The sequence below is a fragment of the Penicillium chrysogenum genome (assembly GCF_028827035.1).
Source record: "Penicillium chrysogenum strain IBT 35668 chromosome Unknown utg000002l_segment0_segment0, whole genome shotgun sequence".
Taxonomy (NCBI): domain Eukaryota; kingdom Fungi; phylum Ascomycota; class Eurotiomycetes; order Eurotiales; family Aspergillaceae; genus Penicillium; species Penicillium chrysogenum.
In genome coordinates this window covers 5,039,910-5,062,298 of record NW_026622750.1, presented here as the reverse complement: position 1 = coordinate 5,062,298, position 22,389 = coordinate 5,039,910, and the positions used below count along the sequence as shown (strand labels likewise).

Sequence of the window (22,389 nt, the reverse complement as noted above, 5' to 3'; positions counted from 1 at the left end):
AAGGTATTTTATAAGTATACGGCTAATAAGACCGTTAAAGTTCTCTACCTTACTATTAGTACGGGGGTAGTAGGGGGTTATCGTCCTATAATAGGCTCTTAGTAGACTTATAAAGTGTTTTATAGCTCTAGATAGGAGGTTTACGCTATTATCTAAGAGTAGTTTATTAAATACGCTATAATACGTATATATATCGCGAAATAAGAATTCCGCGAGAGTTTCTTCGGTTATATCGGGGACCGCCTAGGCGACCGGCTAGCTAGTTATATAGTCGATTACTATAATAATCTATCGATTTCTATTTAGCGTAGCTAGAAGTAGGCCGACGAGGTCGATACCCTATCGTTCGAATAGGCGGATACCGCTTATTACTATATATTATACTACCTCTCGTTTAAGGCCTTTACGGGAACCTTATAAGACTTAGTAGTTCGGGTAATTCTTTATAGACTCTTCTATATCGGCTCGGATCGATAGCTACTAACCTTAGGGGCGGATTATACCGTTAAGGCCCGGGAACCTAAGATAGCCGAACTTATAATAAGCCTTCCGGAGGAGCTCGGCGCGGAATAGAGGATCTAGGTATAGGGAGATAACTCCGTCTTTATATGTAAAGATAAGTTATCGGTTATCTTCTATAGGGGCTCGAGGGAATATCTTAGTAGTTTAGAAACTAAGGTAGTCGGTATATTTCTTTATAGCTCTCCTAAGAGCTAGGTCTTCCGGTTCTATACTATCTTATAGGAACTAGATTATAGCCGTAAGCTATTCTTCTTCCGGGATACTATACACTATTATTATAAGCGTAAGGTATCTATTACTAATAGGCCTTTCGAGGCTTATATTAGCTTAGGTGGTTCCTACTAAGTCTAGGCGTCGGCTAATAGCGTCCGCTATAACGTTCTCGGAGCCCTTCCGGTATCGAATAGATAGCCGATACTACTAGAATTCCGCGAGATACTAGGCGAGGCGCTTACTATATTCTCTTATAGTATTTAGGTACTATAGGGATATATTATCTATAATAATAATAGTCTTAAACCGGTCCCTATTAATATACCTATCCTATATACGGATAGCTTCCTTAATAGCTAGTAACTCTTTCTTATATATAGGATAATTTAGCTCTACGCTATATAGTTTACGGCTATCGTATACTACTAGGTAGAGTTTCCTATCGTCGTCCTCCTATATAAGGACTATACCGAGGGCCTATTCGGAGGTATCCGTCTCGATAATATATAGTCGGTCCCGATCTAGCTATTTAAGGACTAGGGCGGAGGCGAGGAGGTCTTTCACTTTCCGAAAGGCGCTTTTATAGGCCTCTATCTAGGTAATAGAGCGGAAACGTTATTTATAAAGTGTACTATCACTTTCCTTTAAGAGCTTATAGAGTGGTATATATACCTTTAAAAAGTCGTGAATAAATCGGCGGTAATAGATAGCTAAACCGAGAAATTAGCGGATATTATAGACGGTTTAGGGTCGCGGCTATATTTATATAGCCTTAATTTTAGCCGGGAGAGGTTATATCGTCCCGTTTCCGACGATATAGCTATAGAATTCTAATTTATAAGTTATAAACGTATATTTAGTTAGTGATACGTAAAGCTACTATTTCTTTAGGAGCGTAAGGACTTCCTTAATATATTTCCGGTGCTCCTCGAGTGTAGCTAAGAAGATAAGGATATCGTTAAGATATACTACTATATTACGGCTAAGAAGGGGTCGTAGTGTGTTATTTATAATAGACTAGAAGGTAGTAGGTATATTATATAGTCCGAACGGTATAGCGAGCTATTTATATTTCCCCTAAATAGTGTTAAATACGGTTTTTTTAATAGAACCCTCCCCTATACGGATCTACTAATATCCGGCTATTAGGTCGATCTTAGAGAGGATTCGTGCATTTCCGACGATATCTAAAAGCTCTTAGATTTATAGGAGGGGGTATCCGTTTTTAGCTATTATATTATTTAAGGCCCTATAATTAATATATATTCGCTATTTCCTATATGGTTTATAGGCGAATACTACTAGGAATCCCTATACGCTATTAGACTCGCGGATTAAGCCTTTTTTAATAAGATCTTCGACTTATTTAGCTTATTCGTTAAGCTTCTCGGCGGAGAGTCTATACGTATTAATATTAATAGGAGTATATACTCCCGTATCGATCCTATACGCTATATTACGTTCCGGGGGAAGTGCTACCGGTAGTTCCGCTCGGAAGAGATCCTTATATTTTATAAGGATCTATTAAATCCCGGGGTTATCGCTCTTAGGTAGCCCTAGGTCTTCACTCTTATATCCGTGATTAGTCGGGCGGACTATAAAGAGGTAGGCTTCGCTCTTCGATTTCCGGAGGAGTTAGCGTATTTATTTAGCCGATATTAAGTTAAGGTATACACTTCCTCTTATAACTATATAAAAGTTATTTATAGGGTGGATAGCGTATATATAGTGATTATAATCCGTTAAGGTTATAATAGATATACGCTAATCGATATATAGGTTCTCGGTCTAGAGGAAATCTCGGCCGAGGATTATATCGTAATCGGTTAGAAGAATCTAGGCCTTAATCCGTCCTATCTAACTACCGATTTTAACTAGGAGGATAGTATAACCACCTATTTCTAGCCGCTTACCGTTTACGATAGTGACTAGTAACGGGGTCTTAGATTTTCGTACCTAGATCTATCTATCTAACTTCCTAAGGACCTATAGAGAGACGAATATATCACTTACTCCGCTATTAAGGAGTATACGAATAGATATTAGATCGGCGTCTCCTATATAGATCTTTCCCCGATAAAACGTTAGAGAGTTATTAAGGACGTTTAGGGAAGCGGATAGATAGGGGGATTCTTTCCTCCGCTTTTATCGAGGGTACGGAGGAGGCTCCGTTTAGGCTAGTATATAAGAGTTTATAATATAATAAAGGTTAAGAATATTATCCGCGTTAAATAGCGGTAGCTTAGGAGCCTATATAAGGCGGCCGATAAGGGCTTCTATATTATATAGCCGTACTAGTTTTTCGACTAGTGGTAGGGACGCCTAGAGGTAGCCTTTTACTATTATTTTATCTCCTCTATCTTTAGTTTCCGGTAAGCGCGGGCTAGATATCCCCGTTTTCTATAATTATAACACTTACGAGTTTCTTTAAACGCTGGGGGACCTCTCGCGGGGCGAGATTTAATAGAGTTAACGGCGGTATTAATATCTATAGCGTCTAAGTATCTTACTAATAACCCTTTATATCTCCGAGCGATAGCTTACCTCTATTCGTATTAGGCGAAACGGAAGATAACGTCTTTAATTATCTTAGCCTAGTCCCGTTCTTTAGCCTATTTAGTATAGTACGTGGCTTTCGTACTAGTAATAAATCGCTAGATTAGTATAAGGTCTAGGATATCCTAATTAAGGTCGGACACGATCTATTAGAGGTTCGTGGTATACTCTTATATAGATTAGTTTCCCTATTTAAGAGTTTCGTAACGCTTATAGAGTTTTTCTATAGATAGGTATTCTACAAACTCCTATTTAAGCTATTCCTTAAATAAAGTCTATATTAGGAAATTATCGGTACTAAGTAGGTTATATTATCGCTCGCGTTATTCTAGGCGTTACTAAGCGACCTTTATAAGTTTTCCTAAGGTATATAGTATCTTTATCTTATTAGGGGAATCGTAACCGGTAAGCTTTACTAGCTCTAAGAAGTACCGATTATAGTCGTAGGTCTACTTATAGGCGGCGTTATTAAAGATAGCGCTATCGTAATTAGCGATTACCTATAAGTCGTTAAGGAATCTTTTATAAGTGTCTTTATCTATAGTTTAGAAGGCTATAGCTATAGATAAGAGAGGTTTCTTAGTAGGGTTTAGTAGCGGCGGTTCTCCCCTAGAAGGGAGATCTAACCTATAGGACGGGTTTACTACTATATTAAAGGCGGCTATAAGCCGCTCGGTTTTAGATCGCTCCGCTTAAAGGGCCTAAGCTCTATATATAGCCCGTTCGACTAAGGGGTTAACCTATTAGGGGTTAATAGTTAAATATATATATAAGAAGATATTCCGTTCTTCTACTTCTAAGAGGTTAAGGGCTATATAGACCTCTACTAAAAGGTTAGCTATAAATTCGGCCTTAGTGTTTCCTTAGGTAGGTTATATAGATATAATTATTTCCTAGCGGGGACGATAGGGGGTTTCTTTTCTTAGAGGAAGTAGGAAAATAGTAATTCTATCTTCCTCTTATTAGGTTAGGGGGCCGTTTTTCTTTTAACGGCGCCTAGATACGGATCTTACTAAGTAGTGAGACGTCTATTTCCTTATAGATCGACGTTTTCTTCCGGCCGGACGTTTATAGATCCGAGAGTTCTCCTTAGAGTGCTATATCCCCTATATTTTATTAGGGGGAAGGGTGTCGTCCGGCCGGGCGGGTCTATTATAAATCTATATTACCTCGTAATTACGCGATTTTTATTAATAGACCCGCTCCGTATTTTAGAGGGGAGACCTTATCTCCGTATCTCTCCGTTTTTCCTCCGTTCTCGGTCTCTATTATACCGAGAGAGCCGGGGGGAAAGGAGAGAGGGAAAAGAGGGCAAAAATAGGGGTTTTTAAGCTTTCCTACCTAGCATCCTAGGTCCGTAGGATCGTTATCGGGATAGGACGAGAGGGTGTTAGCACCGTTCCGTCTTTAGGAGAGGGTGTTAGCACCGTTCCGTCTTTAGGGGACGTCTACGGTGCTATCTCGTGCCTCCCTAGGCCAACCGTAGAAGGTGGCTTATACCGATATACTACCAGATGAGATTCGGAAAGGATCGCATGGTTTGTATTAAGTTAGCTTTGCCAACGACTAAGTACTGCGGAATACGGTAACGATAGTGTACATAAGTGCAGAAACGGATCCATATGGATCCGGCCACTAAGGCATAAGACATGTTTACATAAGGAAATGGGCTTCTGGGATCACATTAATATTAATATATATAGACTCTCCGCTAAAAAACTCGATAAATAAGCTAAATAGGTTAAAGATCTTATTAAAAAAGGCTTAATTTATAAGTTTAATAGTATATAGGGATTCCTAATAGTATTTATCTATAAACTATATAAGAAATAGCGAATATATATTAATTATAAGGCCTTAAATAATATAATAGCTAAAAATAGATACCCTCTTCTATAAATCTAAAAGCTTTTAGATATTATCGGAAATATATAAATCTTTTTTAAGATCGATCTAATAGCTAGATATTAGTAGATCTATATAGGGGAGGGTTCTATCGAAAAAACTATATTTAATACTATTTAGAGAAAATATAAATAGCTCGCTATACTATTTAGACTATATAATATATTTATTACCTTCTAATCTATTATAAATAATACGTTATAATCTCTCTTTAGTTATAATATAGTAGTATATCTTAATAATATCTTTATCTTTTTAGCTATATTTAAGAAGTACTAGAAATATATTAAAGAAGTCTTTATATTTTTAAAGAAATAATAACTTTATATATTACTAACTAAATATATATTTATAACTTATAAATTAGAATTCTATAGCTATATTATTAGAAATAGGATAATATAACCCTTTTTAGCTAAAATTAAGGCTATATAAGTATAGCTATAACTTTAGACTATCTATAATATCTACTAATTTCTTAGTTTAGCTACTTATTATTACTAGTTTATTTATAACTTTTTAAAGGTATATATACTACTCTATAAGCTCCTAAAAGAAAGTAATAGTATACTTTATAAATAATATTTCGGCTCTATTACTTAAATAGAGGCCTATAAAAGCGCCTTTTAAAAGGTAAAAGACCTCTTTACCTCCGCTCTAGTCCTTAAATAGCTAGATTAGGACCGACTATATATTATTAAGATAGATACCTCTAAATAAGCCTTTAGTATAGTCCTTATATAAAAGGATAATAATAGGAAACTCTATCTAGTAGTATATAATAGCTATAAATTATATAGTATAGAACTAAATTATCCTATATATAAGAAAAAGTTACTAGCTATTAAAGAAGGTATTTATATATAAGATAGATATATCGATAGAGACCGGTTTAAGACTATTATTATTATAGATAATATATCTTTATAGTACTTAAATACTATAAAAGAATATAGTAAACACCTTATTTAGTAGATCGCGGAATTTTAATAGTATCGGCTATCTATTCGATATTAGAAAGGCTCTAAAAATATTATAATAGACGCTATTAACTAATATTTAGACTTAGTAGGAATTATCTAAACTAATATAAATCTTAAAAGGCCTATCGGTAATAGATATTTTATATTTATAATAATAGTATATAGTATCCTAGAAGAAGAATAGCTTATAGCTATAATCTAGTTCTTATAAGATAGTATAGAACTAGAAGATCTAGCTTTTAAAAGAGCTATAAAAAAATATACTAACCGCCTTAGTTTCTAAACTATTAAAATATTCCTTTAAACTCTTATAGAAGATAACTAATAACTTATCTTTATATATAAAGATATAGTTATCTCTCTATATCTAAATCCTCTATTCTATACTAAGCTCCTCTAGAAGGCTTATTATAAGTTCGGCTATCTTAGGTTCTTAGGCCTTAATAGTATAATCTACCTTTAAGGTTAGTAGCTATCGATCTAAACTAAAATAGAATAGTCTATAAAAAATTACTTAAACTACTAAATCTTATAAGGTTCTTATAAAGGCCTTAAATAAGAGATAGTATAATATATAGTAATAAGCGGTATCCGCCTATTCGAATAATAGGGTATTAATCTTATTAGCCTATTTCTAGCTATATTAAATAGAAATTAATAGATTATTATAGTAATCGACTATATAACTAGCTAGCTAGTCGCCTAAGCGGTCCCTAATATAACTAAAGAAACGCTTATAGAATTCTTATTTTACGATTTATATATATACTATAGTATATTTAATAAACTACTTTTAGATAATAATATAAACCTCTTATCTAAAGTTATAAAATACTTTATAAATCTACTAAGAGCTAATTATAGAATAATAATCCTTTACTACTCTTATACTAATAGTAAGATAGAGAACTTTAATAGTCTTATTAGCTATATATTTATAAAATACCTTATAGATAAGCCTATAAGACTCTAGGATAAATACCTTATAAAAGCGCTATTTACTACCTATATTTAGGAATACGCTATTATAAGAAAGAGTCCCTACTTCTTAGTCTATAGTATATACCTCTATATTATTACTAATAGAGATAAGTAACCTAACGTCTAAAAAAGAACTAACTAAATAAATAAATCTAATAACTTATAGATACCTATTTTAAAGTAAACGAGCTTTTACTTATTTATACTATCTAGAAATAAAAGATCTAAAACTCTATAGTTACTAAGACTAGTTTTAAAATCGATAATTAGGTCCTAGTAAGGAATAAAATAAAATAGAAGTTTAAGAGTATGTAGTTTAAACTATATAAGATTATATAAGCCTATTTATTAAAGACTTATACCTTTACTAAACTAAATAGATATATTCTTTAGAACTTTATTAATAGTATAAGATTAATAGATATAAATATTAGCGATAATCCTAGTCTATAAATATCGCTAGCTAGCTAGTTAGCTCTATAATAAGCTAGCTAAAAGATCGGCCGCCTAGAAGAACTCTATAAAATCTTTAATAAAATAGAACCCCCTCTATTAACTTATATAGATCTCTCTATATTTATAAGAGAAGAATAGTAGGAATTTAAGCGCTTAGGAGCCTATATAGAATTCCTAGAGGAGGAAGTTATAGCTAAATATATTATTATAAAGATATAAATAGCTATATATAAAAGATAGAAGAAAACTATTAATAAAATACTAGAGTAAGGCCCGCTTAGTACTAATAAGTAAGATTTAGAAGTAAATAACTATAAATCTAAGGATTTTAAATAGGATAAATCCGATAAGTATAAATCGGCTAAAGACGCTTATTATAAGCCTAAATAAGGCTTAAGCCGAATCTTATACCCTTTTATAATTATTATTCTACCTCTATCTAAAGAGATCTAAAAGCTTATAACTATAAAAAGCTAGATATTAGAAGATTAATTATATTTCTAGAGATAATACTAAAGGAGCTATATATAAAAGGCTAGACTTAAAAGAAAACGAATTATATAACTATATAAATAGAGGTATAAGACTTTAATAAGAACTAATATAAGTAGAAAGAGGGTAACGTAATCCACTAGCGAGCTGGCCACACTAGCGAGCTGGCCACTTTATCTAACATACTAATTTCAAATCCATTTATCTCAACCAAAACGCCATTAAATTAAATTTTTAAAAAAACATCATCTATCTGGACATGTCTCTCTCCTATGTCCTGGCTTCCTGCATACTCCGCACCCCCGGGGGGATTTTGTACGCGGTTGTAAACCTGATTCACCATGCTGACCGGGACCGGGTTCAGCTGCTTCCACCGGCTGTATAATCAGCGCAGATGCTTCCTGCACGGAGAGACCGCTCTCTGCGTATAGATGCTTCCCAGATCTAGCACGCTTTTGCTTCTTCTTCTCGGTTTCACTGCGTAAATCACTCACTTCTCTCTCCAGAAGTGCAGCGGATTGCATCGTCATTTGACAAGCTTTTAAAACCTGATTTATAGCGGAATTCAGCGGACTTGGGGGACTTCCTGATCTCGTACGAAGTAATGCTTTGATAGAGGAAGCTTGCTTTTCCAATTGCCTGCAGTTTGAAGGTGTTTTTGGATCCCAATCACTACCCCGGCTAGGGGGGGTTGGTGTAGCAAGCCGAATATCAAGCTTCGAAATCACTCTCTCTAGCGCGAAAGGGACTAAACCGGCAGATTGGAAGCTGTTTTTAACAATCTCTGGTTTAAAAGCTTCCATTCGTGCGGTAGGATAGGAATCCAGGAAGTCCAATTTATCCATATGATTGGATCCGCACCGCATCCGGAATTCAACCAGTCTCCTATAGGCTCGTTTTAACACCGCAAAACAGCCTATATCTAGAGGTTACAAAAGATGGGATGAATGCGGGGGCATACAGATTGGTATAACCCGGTTTTTTTCACACATTTCATCAAACCTCGGTGTTAAATGGCTTCTATGGCCATCTAGTATTAAAAGCCGATATACCCCCTTTATCCGTACAAAAGTGGTCGGAATAAAGAGCTTTTCAAGCCAGCGAAGTCCAATTTCGTTAGTAGTCCAGCTATTAGGACTAACTTCGAAACGCCAGTCGGAAGGAAGACTATCGAACTAAGATTCAATAAAGACTTTGCCTTTAAAAATCAGACACGGTGGAAGGGCCTAACCAGCCGCATTCGTACACTCGATAGCCGTCACCTATTCACGATTTCTAGGTTATAAAAGTGCTCGCCGACCGTAGTATTCGCTTCTCGTAATAACCTTCGTAGTCGCTGTTAATCCTATAGCAAAACCCGTCTTATCAAAGTTATAAACGTCGTCCGGGTGGATCCCAAATTGTAGGATGGTTTTTTAAATAAGATCAAACCAGTCCTTTATGACTTTTAGATCCTCACATTTCGCACGCTCGTAGTTATACCGTTTCGAAAACCGGGAGGATAGGAGAGGATGCCTTTTTATATACTTCGTCACCTAATTTTCGCCGACCGAAAGAACCGGGGTAGTGCCGCGCTTTTTAAGGAGAAGATTCGCCATTTCTCGCACCATAGACGGCCGGGGAGCTAATCCCCGGGAATCCATAGAGAGAATCTATTTTTGAAGAGATTCTTCTTCAATTTCTGTTAGTTTACACGAATTTACGCGACAATTCGCGCGGTGTTGTATTCCGGTAAGACGTGAAGAAAGGGTTGAACGGGGGATTTTGAAACGGCGCGCAGTTTCACGAATTGAAGAGATTTCTTTATTTTTAAAAGCTTTGATAGCTAATAAGATCCTGCCCTCTTGCTCAGTTGATTCTTTGGAGGATTGGGAGCGAATTGGTGGCATGGTAGATAGTTGAATTGACTAAGTGCTAATTCATGGACGCGTTTTTTGTAGGGTGGCCAGCTCGCTAGTGTGGCCAGCTCGCTAGTGGATTACGTTATAAGGCCTAAAAACTAACTATAAAGATCTATCTACCTTATCTTTAATAGTTTAGAATATTATTAGAGTCCGAACTACTATCTTTAGGCCTATTACCTTCCGCTTTAATAATATTACCCTCCTTTAGCTAACTTTTTTTAAGCTTTAGATCCTATATAGCGGTATAATTATACTAGATATACTTATATATTTTCTAGAGATATTTATAAATATTATATAGAACTATAGCTTATCCTTTATATAGTAGATATTAGGCTAGTCTATAGGATTTATATATATTATACTATTAAAAGCTAGACTAGAGTAGGGCGTAGTATATATAGTATTAGAAGGATTAGGTATATCTTTAGTACGCTTTTTTTTCTACCCGCCTTTATCCTTACTATTAGGGGTGTTACTAGCTATATATTTCTTTATAAACTTAGAGGGAGTAGTAATAATATTACTAGTTTTAGCTAGACTAGCGGAAGCTAGAATAGCTTTACCTTTACCCTTACCTTTAGCGGGAGATATAGTAATAGGACTAATAGAAGCCTTACTAGAACTAATAGCTTATCCCTTCTCTTTACTAGCTTTCTTCTTACTTATATAAAGAAGTCTATTAGTATAAATAAGTATATTTAGGGCCTTAAGTAAGATACTATTAGGCTAGAAGTAGCGAATAAGGTTATATACCTAGAATAGAGTCTTATAGGTATTATTAGGATTATTAATAAGTTCGCTAATTAGGCCTAGAAGATATTAGAAAAAAAGCGAAGATAAAACTATCTAAAAAGGTACTTATAAAGGGTATATTTATTAGCTATATTAGACTATTAGTAGTAGGTATATAATAATAACTACTAGAAACCTAATCTAGCGAGGAAAATAATCTAATAAGAGATAAATAGACTATTTCCCTTTTTATAAGATATATAAGCTTTATCTAGAGGGGCTTTATAGCTAATTAATTAGTCTAAAACTATATATATATTTATAATTAAGAATATCTTATAGTCTTTAGTAATACGCTAATCGATTCTAGTATATTTAAGGTCTATATAGTACTATAATTAGTTCTATAAACTCTTTATAAGAAGTATAAAGAGAGGTATTTTAATAGTGTCTACTCTTTTATCTAGAATAAAATAGTTAGCCTCTAAATAGATATAGTTAAAGTAGGGAAAACTTACTAATATTAGTTTAGGCCTATAAATAAATAATAGCGGCTAGAATAGGAAATAGAATATATAACTAACTTCTATCGCTACTATAGTTAATAATAACTAGAGTAGTAACTATATCTCTAGTACCTCTATCTATATCTATAGGTCTAGCTATAACTATATCTACTCTTACACTATTATTATTACCTCTTATACTACTATTACCGCTAGCTATACCGCTATTACTACCGGCCGCGCTACTATTACTATTACTATTACTATCGCTATTACTATTACTATCGCTATTTATACCTCTAAAAGCTTTAAAGGAGCTTAGAGGAAAGGGAAATTTATCGAAAACGCTTAATTACTTCTAGATAGCTATCTAACTAGCTTAATAGAAGCTATCGCTTTAGTATCCTCTTTTTAGAAGGTTTATAAGAATAAGGCTTACTTTACTAATATCGACTTTACTAGACTTAGTTACTTTAGTATTCCCTAGGGTTATATATAACTCTCTCGCTTACTATTTAATCTATATAGCCTTAATTAGCTCTATATTCTAAGGTCCCGGCTTTATATTATAGCACTTATAAAAAATAAGTGATATATATCTAGATTTAGTATCTATAGGCTTAATAGAATCCCGCGCGGTAGTAGTAAAACTCTTAGTAGTCCCTAAGGACTTACTAGGGCGCTTATAAGGATTTTAATAAAGTATCTTCGATATAAAGGCGTTTATATAGGTAAGAATCGATAAAAATTAATAAGAAAGGGGGATAAAAAGGGATAAAAGTAGGGTAGTAAAGAAAGGAAAAGAGTAAAAATAAAGCTATATAGGAAATACTATACTATTTTAAAGTAAAAAGATCCTCTTATTTATAAAGTCGGAAGTAAGAGTCTTTTAAATAATCTATAGATACTAATAGGTAGAATCTATACTTTAAAAGCGCCCTCTTTTATCTAAACGCCTTTTAGATCTCCCTTTAATAACCGCTAGTAAGCTAATTTTATACCCTTACTACCTATTTTAGGCCCCTATTAGAGACCCTAAGTCTTATAAAGGCTTAAAGACCTTTATTAATACTATTCTTAAAGACTTACTAAGATATTTCCTTTATTTATACCCCTATATACCTATACTATCTTTAATAGATCTAATTTTATACGTACGTTTATTAATAATATCTTTCTACTATCTTAGGGGAGTTTTTAAGCTTACTTATATAACCTTCGGGAAACGGAGGACCTTTTTCCACTCGGTAGGGGAGGATATAATCCTAGAAGCCTATTTCCTTATATAAATATAGCTTATACCTTATTAGCCGGATCTATATAGATCCGTTTCTACACTTATATACACTATCGTTACCGTATTCTGTAGTACTTAGTCGTTAGTAAAGCTAACTTAATACAAACTATACGATCCTTTCCGAATCTTAGAGCTATACTATAGTTAACCCTATCCTAGAGGCTATACCGGTAATAGTAATCTAGGGGAGATATAGTTAGGTTAGAAGATCTCCTAATAGAGAGAGGTGACCGATAATTACCACTTTATTCTCGAAAGATATTATTACTCTATACTAAAAGTCACCGGTTATAGTTTCACTAATAATAATATTAGTTCTAGTATAGCGAGCGGGGAATAAGATTAGAATAAGATTGCCTTAAAGGGGATTATATATTATTAAATAAGGGAATCTAGATATCGCCTATAAAATAGGTAGGCTTATATTTTTTATATATAACCTATATAGATTATCCGCTACCAGCGAGCTATAAGCGCCCACCGGTATAGACTTGTGATCCCAGAAGCCCATTTCCTTATATAAACATGTCTTATGCCTTAGTGGCCGGATCCATATGGATCCGTTTCTGCACTTATGTACACTATCGTTACCGTATTCCGTAGTACTTAGTCGTTAGCAAAGCTAACTCAATATAAACCATGCGATCCTTTCCGAATCTTATCTAGTAGCATATCGGTATAAGCCACCTTCTACGGTTAGCCTAGGGAGGTACGAGACGGCACTATAGACGTCCCCTAAAGACGGAACGGTGCTAACACCCTCTCGTCCTATCCCGATAACGATCCTACGGACCTAGGATACTAGGTAGGAAAGCTTAAAAACCCCCATTTTTACCCTCTTTTCCTCTCTCCTTTCCCCCCGGGCTCTCTCGGTATAATAGAGACCGAGAACGGAGGAAAAACGGAGAGATATAGAGATAAAGTCTCCCCTCCGAAATACGGAGCGGGTCTATTAATAAAAATCGCGTAATTACGAGGTAATATAGATTTATAATAGACCCGCCCGGCCGGACAACACCCTTCCCTCTAATAAAATATAGGGGATATAGCACTCTAAGGAGAACTCTCGGATCTATAAGCGTCCGACCGGAAGAAAACGTCGATCTATAAAGAAATAAACGTCTTACTACCTAGTATTATTTGACACGGTGAGCGGGGGGCCAGAAACGGCTCCCATTGCACCGCCGTCCTGCCGCCCTCGACCGCCTACCCGTCTCCGCCATTTACTTACCCTTTACGGCTTAGCGTCCTCATACTCCACCCGTTTGGGGTTAGTGCCCCTCTGGCCGCTTTTATCGCGCCCAACGCCTGCCCTCCATCTATAAAACACCGCTCGTCCTCTTCGCAGCTTTGTCGACGCACTTTCACTTTGTTTTCCCATCTGGCCCCCTTTTCTCTCGGCCCCCACCAACTTGTCCGCACTGGCTTGCCACCTCATGTACCACCCCTTTCATTTCCACCGGAGATGCCGCTCGATCCACCGTTGAGCCCGTTCTGGCCGGCGTTGCCTGCAACGCGGGCCGGTCTCTTGCGAGTTGATGCACCGATGTCATGAAACCCTCGGGCATGGCGTGCAGTATTATGCTAGCCCTTCCGCGCCGACTGCTGGTTTTACTACGGAGGTACTGAATTGTCCTCCTGTTGCGAGCCTCTGTCGCTGAGCGCCTCGCTCATTTCGCTGGCATTCCTTGCGCGGCCAAAGAACAGTGTCTCGGAAACCCTCGGCATGCGCGCTCTGATTTGCCACAGTCCGCGCGAGGTTGCATTGTCCAGCCCCCAATGGTGAGAGTGCAGCCTGGTCCGCTCGTTCAAGGGTGCCTCGGGGTAAGACTGTCGTCATAGTCCGTTTCACTTGGCCGCCGTTACCCCCGCTGTTACCCAACCGACGAAAATTCGGACGACTATGCCATTGTACGGACCAATAGCGAAATTGCCGCATTCTTGCCTGATCTGAATCAACGCCAAGTACTGCGTCACCGAGGCCGACGATGGTCTATTCTACAGACGGCCCCTGACCACGCGCATAGATGGGCAACTGGAAACTGGGCTGACGACCACTGTGGAACTAGGTTACGTTGGGGCGCCACCGAGGTGTGCGGAAGCTTTTGCCGACGGCCTTCGGTCTCTGTTGAGCAGCCGGTGTGGCTCCGCGCCTTGGATGAAACGCTTCGGGCTGAATGACATAGAGGGAATTCTCTGCGCCGCTTCACTGGCAATTCTCATCTATAAAAGAGATAACAATCCTCTTTGCATGGCTCATGTAGACAGAGACCCATCAATCCTTCCCCCTCTCCCTTCCCCCTTACCCCTGCTCTGTATCCTATACCCCCATTTCTGAGTGCCCCGTTCTTACAGGTTCGAAGTACACCCACAGGATTCTTCTGGCTATCTGCCTTTTCACAACATGTCGAGCACCAATTTTCGCCTGGAATTGTTTCGTCCATGGAATCCTTTCCAAGACAAAGCTCAGCCATTGCGTGATCCCTCCGGGACTTGTCGCTACCCAAGTCCGGTCTCGATCACTGCCACCCCGCCAAGTTCCAATTCTAGCGATCATGGCCCAAAAAAGCAAAATATTCTTTGCCCCAAACCTGAGCGACACCCCCTTCCTGCCCGCCCGCCGACGGAAGTCTGCTTAGATGGGCAGAATTCGGAGGTTCAAACCACTCGACCGGGATCGGAGGGCTTGGGCCAAACACTTTCCGCTGTTAGTGGTCAGGAGCCCTTCAACTTCGAGAACATCTTGCAACCACAAAACATAGATGGTGGCGATGACGTCGCTTCTCCAAGTTTTGCCGATGATATCTATTGGGAAAGAGAGCGTGAATTCCTGGAATTGGGATTGGATGGCTCGGATCCTGTCGATTTTGCCCGTCAGCATCCTCAAAGTGTTGATCTTGGAATTCCTACTCAGAATGGAGAGCTTCTAAATTTTGAGAACGTCGATCCTGCAATCCTTGATGACCATGAATCTCCGGTTGCCGAACAGGCTGAAACAACTATGGATATCGCCAGTATCGTAACGCCCCCGGAAGAATGCCCCGCGGTGTCCATTCGCCCTCAGAACAAGGTCTCAACTCTCCATCGTCGACGGAATTCAAAGGGGATGGTGGACAGTGACCGCCAGCCCACAAAAATAAAGAAGGGTTCGGGTACGGGAAAAGGGGATACAAGGATTGGCTCTACTCGGCCCAAGAAAAGTTCGGGTCGTCAGAGCACTTCTTTCACTACAGTCCGTGCCCAATTCTCGGCCCTTTCAGTCGAAGACCGACTACAATTCCTGTCCTGGCTTTTTGAGGGTGCGTTAACTCATTGTGCTTCTGCTGTTGCTTCTCCCTCAATCCAATGTGATGGCAGAAGCGACAACCGTGTTCATACGAGCTTGAACACTGACGCGACTGATGCGCAGCACGCCTCTTCAAGAAAGGGACTAAAGTGGTCTGCGGAGGAAGATCATCTTCTAAGGAAGTTAAGGGACGAGCAAAACCTCGCTTGGTCAGAGGTGGTCAAGCAATTTTCACGAGAATTTCCTGGGCGGAGCGAGGGGTCAATCAAAGTGTACTACAGCACAACTTTGAAAAAAAGACGGCCATCTTCCCCCATTGTTCTTATTGCTTGACATGATTAACATGAGACATTACCGGTAGAATCGTCTGGAGTAGCTAGAACATTATGAGTGGGGATGCTCAGTTGCATAAATGCATAGTCGAAGACATGGTGGTATTGTGGGACCGGTGGTCTGGAATTTGTCTGGAATTTGCTCGGGCATCACAATATTTATGTTGAGATTTTGTAAGATATTGAATCCAGTATTCACTTCCTGTTGGTGTGGTACAACCGCAGCAGCGTTGGTCAAATCCGAGTTTTAGTACGGAGGCACATAGGTTTTCATTTTGAAAAATAAAATCTCGACGCGCCTATTAGCTCGAACTAGAAGAGGGTATCAAGACGCTGGATGCCCGGACTAGCCAGGATGGAGAATGGGGCATTAATGACATGAAACGCCGGGATGTGTATTGAGTGTTACGCCACAGTTCTTCCGGTATGTTTGTTTTACCATACATAACACGTAGGCGTTGGGATGGGTACTGACGACCATGTACGACAATACAATGCGGAGAACTCGTGGTATTTTTCCCCTCATATACGATTACATAATCCCGGCGGCTCAGGGTTGGCTCAGGGTATGCTCAGGGTAAGCTCACGGTTGGCTCAGGGTATGCTCAGGGTACGCTCAGGGTAAGCTCACGGTTGGCTCAGGGTATGCTCAGGGTATGCTCAGGGTATGCTCAGGGTATGCTCAGGGTATGCTCAGGGTATGCTCAGGGTATGCTCAGGGTAGGCTCAGGGTATGCTCAGGGTATGCTCAGGGTATGCTCAGGGTAGGCTCAGGGTATGCTCAGGGTAAGCTCAGGGTAGGCTCAGGGTAGGCTCGGAGTTAGCTCAGATTTACTTCAATGACCCAACACCTCCTCGGTAGGTCAATCAATGACCACGCAAGCATCAATAAAGAATTATGGCATTGCCATCGCGTCCCCGCTGCTCAAAAGTCCCGTAGCAAAAATGGAAAGAGATAGAGAAGAAAAAATATCCCCTTGCGCCTTTGAGATTATTCTATTGTAGGGATGATTTACAAATGGGTATCATACGGCTGAGCTTTTGAAGCTATTTAGGGAACATGGGCGGGCCTTCCACTGTGCAACCGTCGTGGGACAGGATGAAAGATGCCTTCAATACTTTCGATTGGTGGCGGAGACGAAAATGGGAATCGCGAAGAATCTGGATTGTGTCTTGATATAACGCTAGAGAGCCTTGACACTATGTATCATGCGAGGTGATCATTGATGTCGCATTGTCCAGGATAGATAATCCCAAGACCAGATGTGCGGCTATCCCTTCAAGCCACTATAATTGTAGTAAAGATGGACTTACCGACTGTGGTGCCGGCGAGTCAGTTCTCTCTGTTGATAAGCGTCTCATCAGAGCATGTATGAGTTTCTTGTGATTATCATTCCAATCCAATGGTGGTGGAAGGGATTCTCTTTTATTCAGCACAAGGTTTTTTTTTTTTTTTCCTTTGTGAGAATTGGGCCAAATACGAAGTGACAAATCGAAAGAAGGAACAATGAGGAATTAGCAGATGTGATAGAATCAAAGGATTGATGTTGACTTATTCAATTGTTTTCAATCTTCCTACTAAAACCCCTTGGGACCGCTTACTTTAGTCTCCAGTCTCCAGCAGCAAGCAGACCCCAGGGTAGCTGTGGAGTTCTCACATATACGTAGATGGGGGTATCATTTTCCGGATGAATAGTAAATATTAAGAAATGCTACAGTCAACTCTAGATACAAGACGTAGCGCGAGAAAGCAAAAGAGACAGGCTTCCTCGCATTCAGGGGAACACCATGTGGGTCCCGCAGGTCATATCCCCATTTAGCCCGTATGCTTCATGTATATCCTTAACCTTAACAGCAGCTGAGGCAATTCCCGGGATGAACAATGCAACTCCCAGAATACTCTTCTTGTTTACTACATATCGAGAAACCCCTTTGTTAGGGCTTGAGCATATTGGAATTTCCGGTATGTCGTCAACGGGCACACATTGTGCCTTTTCGGCCGGCTGGCGTATGGTACAGCCCAAGCATCAGCGATCCGTCACAGCTCTACGAGGCATTCTCAGGGATTCACCACGTGCATCCTAGAATGCATGGTCGGTACTGTGGAGAACATTTCGATTGCTCCTAGAACGAGAGAAACATTTCCTGGGAGCTTGTCCTGGATCCACAATCCGACTGTAGTTATTAAGGAATCTGACGGCATATTTTAGGTGCAATAGCTTATGAGGCCAGCAGACATTATAAGTAGTGTTCCTCCTACATTCAAATCTCCACTAGTACACACATTGCCGTCCGTTGTTTCGAACGTACAGCCAGTACACGCAACTTTCTGCGTTACAGTACCACTATCGCACCACTCACAAGCACCACGGATCATCTGTCATATGTTGTTGTACCCGGAATTTCGAATAGTGACTACACATTTTGCATAAGAGGCCTAGATCAACAGCGTGACTTCTTCAGCCTGTTCTCCAATTCCTCCAATATGTCTCTTCGCCCCTGTCAGCCATGCCGACATTCGAGAATTCGATGCAGCCGTGAAGTTCCTCACTGTCAAACTTGCGTCAAGCGTGGTAGGTACTCTTTGTGCGTCTATGAAACGAAAGTGTCAGACCAAAAACCTGCTCTTCCAGAGCCTCGGTCAAAGCAGCAAAAGCAAAAGCAGGAACGAGCATCTGACGAGTATCACTTTCGATGGAGAGCTTTCGAGCCACAATCCGAACAGTTTTCCCGGTACGAAACGAGTACAAATGAAGAGATGCAACACGCAATGGAGCCTGCAAACGAAGAACATATCAAGCACATGAGTCAAAGATATTCTGAGCAGGGCAGTTTATCACCTCATGAGACCCCACCAAAGAGTATTGCGGCTGCGAAAGCGGAGAAAGCTTCGATTTTCCAACCGAAACATGTTGAAGATACTTCTGAACGGCCGCGGAGCACACCAGTGCCTCAACCAACAGAGCTCTATGCGCAAATGATCCCTCCGGTAATCAATTCCAACTACGAGGAAATATAGACTACGACGCTAACTGCCAACAAGGCTTCTTTGCCTCCACGCCCAAATTTTGATCTGACCATATCTGGGAGACATATTTGCGGCCCACATACGGCCCATCAGCTCTTGTTGGTATTACATTATCTTTTCATCTCTTCAATGCTTCCTGCAGACATAGGAGCTCTGTGGAAAGTCATATGTCGCCGCCACCATGACTGGGAAGAGAGCTTTGTCCTGCAACACGAGCAGCTTCAACAGTGGCTCATCAGCGTCCGCAATATCTTGACCAATTCTGCTGGGCTTCACACAGTAACCTTGGAAGACATAGAGCGCCAAACAAGATATATTCTGTTCATTCTTGGGGAGAATACGTCCCCCCACTCGAGCTTCATATTTAAATGTTTCAGAAGCGAGGAACCCCCATACCGGCCGTTTGGGGTGAGGGCAAGTATTGCTTTGATTTGTCATGCCTTTGGTGGAATCCAGGCCGATGAGCTTGAAGGATATGAAGCAAAGGAAATTTGGACCCGCGATCAAAACTTTCTGTCGACCATGGCTTTCCGGCTCAAAGAATCGCCACTGTTTGGCGCCGAAGTTTCAGTGAACCATTTACAGTCTATGATACTAGGTCTCCAGAAGGCTTTTCAGTGCGAAGAAATCCGTGTTTCCGGGATGGAGTTCCAAACATTGAGAATCGAAAGCGAATTAGAAGTGCTGGGATATTACCGACGGGCATTTCTAGCTTTCAACCCAATTCTTTTACCAAAGATTCTAGCCTCTTTGAGAGAAGCGAATGATCTTACTACCCTACTATGGCACTATCAGCTTATCAATATGGAGAGAAACTTGGACAGAAGTAAGTGAATCGATCTTTAGGCTGATATGGTGTTTAACAAGAGTATAGCCAATTTGGCCTTGCGTCTCGCCAACATATTCATGTCACTGGCACCAGAACGCTTGGACGCTGCGTTCCAGAATACTCGCGAGATTCAGCTATCAAAAGCGGACAGAGTCGTCGCTATGGAGATGATGCACGTCAAGTCATTCGAAGAAGCATACAAGTTGAACCCTACTAGTAAGTTCTCACATTTCAAATTAGAAAAAGGAATTTCTAATTGTTGCAGAACCTACCACTGTCCGTGTTTTCCATGTTTCGCCGTGAAAATGCGAGGGGGTATCGGAATGCTTCTCTTTTGACGAATTCAAGAGTTGTATACTATAAGGAATGTGTTGGAATCTGGGATTTGTGTTGAATTAATCATTCACAAAGCCTCACGCTCCGGAAATGAGTCTATCGACCTTGCTCTTACGAATTAACCTTCTATTGCTTCTCATAAAGGGCTTGAACAGACCCATTCTCCGTCCTCGCAAATAGCCATCAGGACGTATAAGAATTAACAGCGCCTTTCATCTTAAATGCTAGCCCAGTGACATCCCCAGCGTCAAATATGAAATTCATTCGATGAGAGCCCACCGAGCTGTTATGAACTCGAAGGAAAGGAATCGCATAATTAATGGAAATTCACCAAGTGCCGAACATGGTTCGTAAAACTGCAACCGACTATTCAAACAAGATATAGCACGAGAAATCCAAAGATAGAGATTACCTATATTCAGGAAGTCCATATGCACCATGTAGGTCCGGCATATCATATCTCTCCTCATATCATAGTTTTATTTGCGTATGTCCCTGAAGCCCTTAAGTCTACATGGATGGGACAGAATGGTTAGCAGAATTTTAGTTGGACTGGCCAGCCTTTCATCTTGGAAGCCTTTTTGAGAATATCAACTTGCAACGAGAAGTATTGTTGAAAGAGTGCACTAAATGAGATACACGCGGTGAATAAACGCTGATGACGAAGATACAACGTTAATTCAATTGGATTAACCGTGGCTTTCTCTAAAATGCGTATTGAAAGTTTTCTGTGCTAGTAAGAGAGTTGTAATGTTTAGTAAATGTATAGAACTATTTTGTGGAGCCCATCAAACTTCATCAATTGTAGTTCTTGTTCTTGTGGAAATCGCTTTCCCAGATTATCTTCATGGTAAGCCAAAGTTGAATATTCGTTTGGCGTCTGGGGGGATGTACAGACCGAATGGATCATCGTGAAACATCATATGTTGAAGATGTGCTGTATGTTCACTACACGTGCACTAAAGAAAGTCATCTAAGTCAATACTGTACGTGCACATTAATATTGCTTCCTCCCTGCTGTTGGCCAGCCTTTCAATTTAAGTACAGTAAATGCTGGAAATTCTCAATTCGTAACTCAGTTCCCTACTTCATTCTCATACTCCCACTTTGGTTCTACGTCCTACACTAACCACCAGAATGAAGACCGTCACATCCCTTTTCATACTGGCTGCCTCTGCTATCATCACGCCTGTCGCCGGCACTTCATCCCCCGGGCACTTCCGCCTCAAGTCCATCGGCGCCACTAACCAAGAGCATAACAACCTCTATGTTTACGCATACCACACAGGTGCAGGCCTCAATGATGCCGTCCTGACCAAGGATGTGAATGCCGCCAGCTCCGTTTACTTGAATGGCACAAATGCCTTCTTCGATTTCAACACTGAACTGCTTTGGGGAGTCGTAGCCACCGGTGACAACAAATATACATGTGAGTGCCTGCCCCTGGAAAGTTGTGTACTAATTTCGATACGGGCTAACGAAAATTCCACAGCCTGGGAACGAATCTTGATAAACGCAGGCCAAGGAAGCAATGGATTTTCAGCCGAAGGCAGCAGCTTCATATGGTCGGAAGCCAGCGGCTTCGGTGGGTGGCTCGGTAAGACCCCGTCATCGTTGCTCTTCTCCAGAAGCGATCTCGTCCTGACATTTCGTAGTCTGCAATTGGTACCACAATGCGCCCCAGCTGTTCTATTTGAACCGCAACTACAACGCCACTATCCCCTCCAGCTGCAACAAGATCCAACTGAAGGCCGAGTACATCAATTAGCTTTAGTAGAATTGGGTTTGACCGCTTTCTATAGCCCTATGTATTGCCTAATGACTTATCTTCTACTAGTCTGTAGCGAGTTCGAGGGAAAATAATATGAAAGCGATTACTCAAATTTGAACAAGGCTAGGGTTGGCTTCTATGCTATGCGAATTACGCTAGCCAAATGCCAGGATTCCAAATATATAAACACATTAAGAGAAGTAAAAGGTGGAATGAGAAGCACCGCGTCATATATGGTTAAGTTTGACTGTCTCCAC

The 22,389-nt window shown here is 39.8% G+C and overlaps 5 protein-coding genes across 5 annotated transcripts; 4 read left to right on the top strand and 1 right to left on the bottom strand.

Annotated features, from left to right (window-relative positions):
• Positions 1–14,129: 14,129 nt before the first annotated feature.
• Positions 14,130–14,390, bottom strand: N7489_005110 (uncharacterized protein; the record flags this gene model as incomplete). The annotated part of the gene is made up of 1 exon (XM_056710862.1): positions 14,130–14,390. One exon carries the CDS (start codon positions 14,388–14,390, stop codon positions 14,130–14,132), a length of 261 nt encoding a protein of 86 aa, XP_056569283.1.
• A 564-nt stretch (positions 14,391–14,954) lies between these two features.
• On the top strand, positions 14,955–16,169 carry N7489_005109 (uncharacterized protein; the record flags this gene model as incomplete). Its single annotated transcript, XM_056710861.1, has 1 exon — positions 14,955–16,169. The coding sequence occupies one exon, from the start codon at positions 14,955–14,957 to the stop codon at positions 16,167–16,169; it is 1,215 nt and encodes a 404-aa protein (XP_056569282.1).
• A 2,484-nt stretch (positions 16,170–18,653) lies between these two features.
• On the top strand, positions 18,654–19,187 carry N7489_005108 (Zn(II)2Cys6 transcription factor domain-containing protein; the record flags this gene model as incomplete). Its single annotated transcript, XM_056710860.1, has 2 exons — positions 18,654–18,741; positions 18,802–19,187. 2 exons carry the CDS (start codon positions 18,654–18,656, stop codon positions 19,185–19,187), a joined length of 474 nt encoding a protein of 157 aa, XP_056569281.1.
• A 138-nt stretch (positions 19,188–19,325) lies between these two features.
• Positions 19,326–20,328, top strand: N7489_005107 (uncharacterized protein; the record flags this gene model as incomplete). Its single annotated transcript, XM_056710859.1, has 3 exons — positions 19,326–20,022; positions 20,071–20,241; positions 20,291–20,328. 3 exons carry the CDS (start codon positions 19,326–19,328, stop codon positions 20,326–20,328), a joined length of 906 nt encoding a protein of 301 aa, XP_056569280.1.
• Positions 20,329–21,498: 1,170 nt separating this feature from the next.
• On the top strand, positions 21,499–22,129 carry N7489_005106 (uncharacterized protein; the record flags this gene model as incomplete). Its single annotated transcript, XM_056710858.1, has 3 exons — positions 21,499–21,790; positions 21,854–21,958; positions 22,017–22,129. 3 exons carry the CDS (start codon positions 21,499–21,501, stop codon positions 22,127–22,129), a joined length of 510 nt encoding a protein of 169 aa, XP_056569279.1.
• Positions 22,130–22,389: the final 260 nt, after the last annotated feature.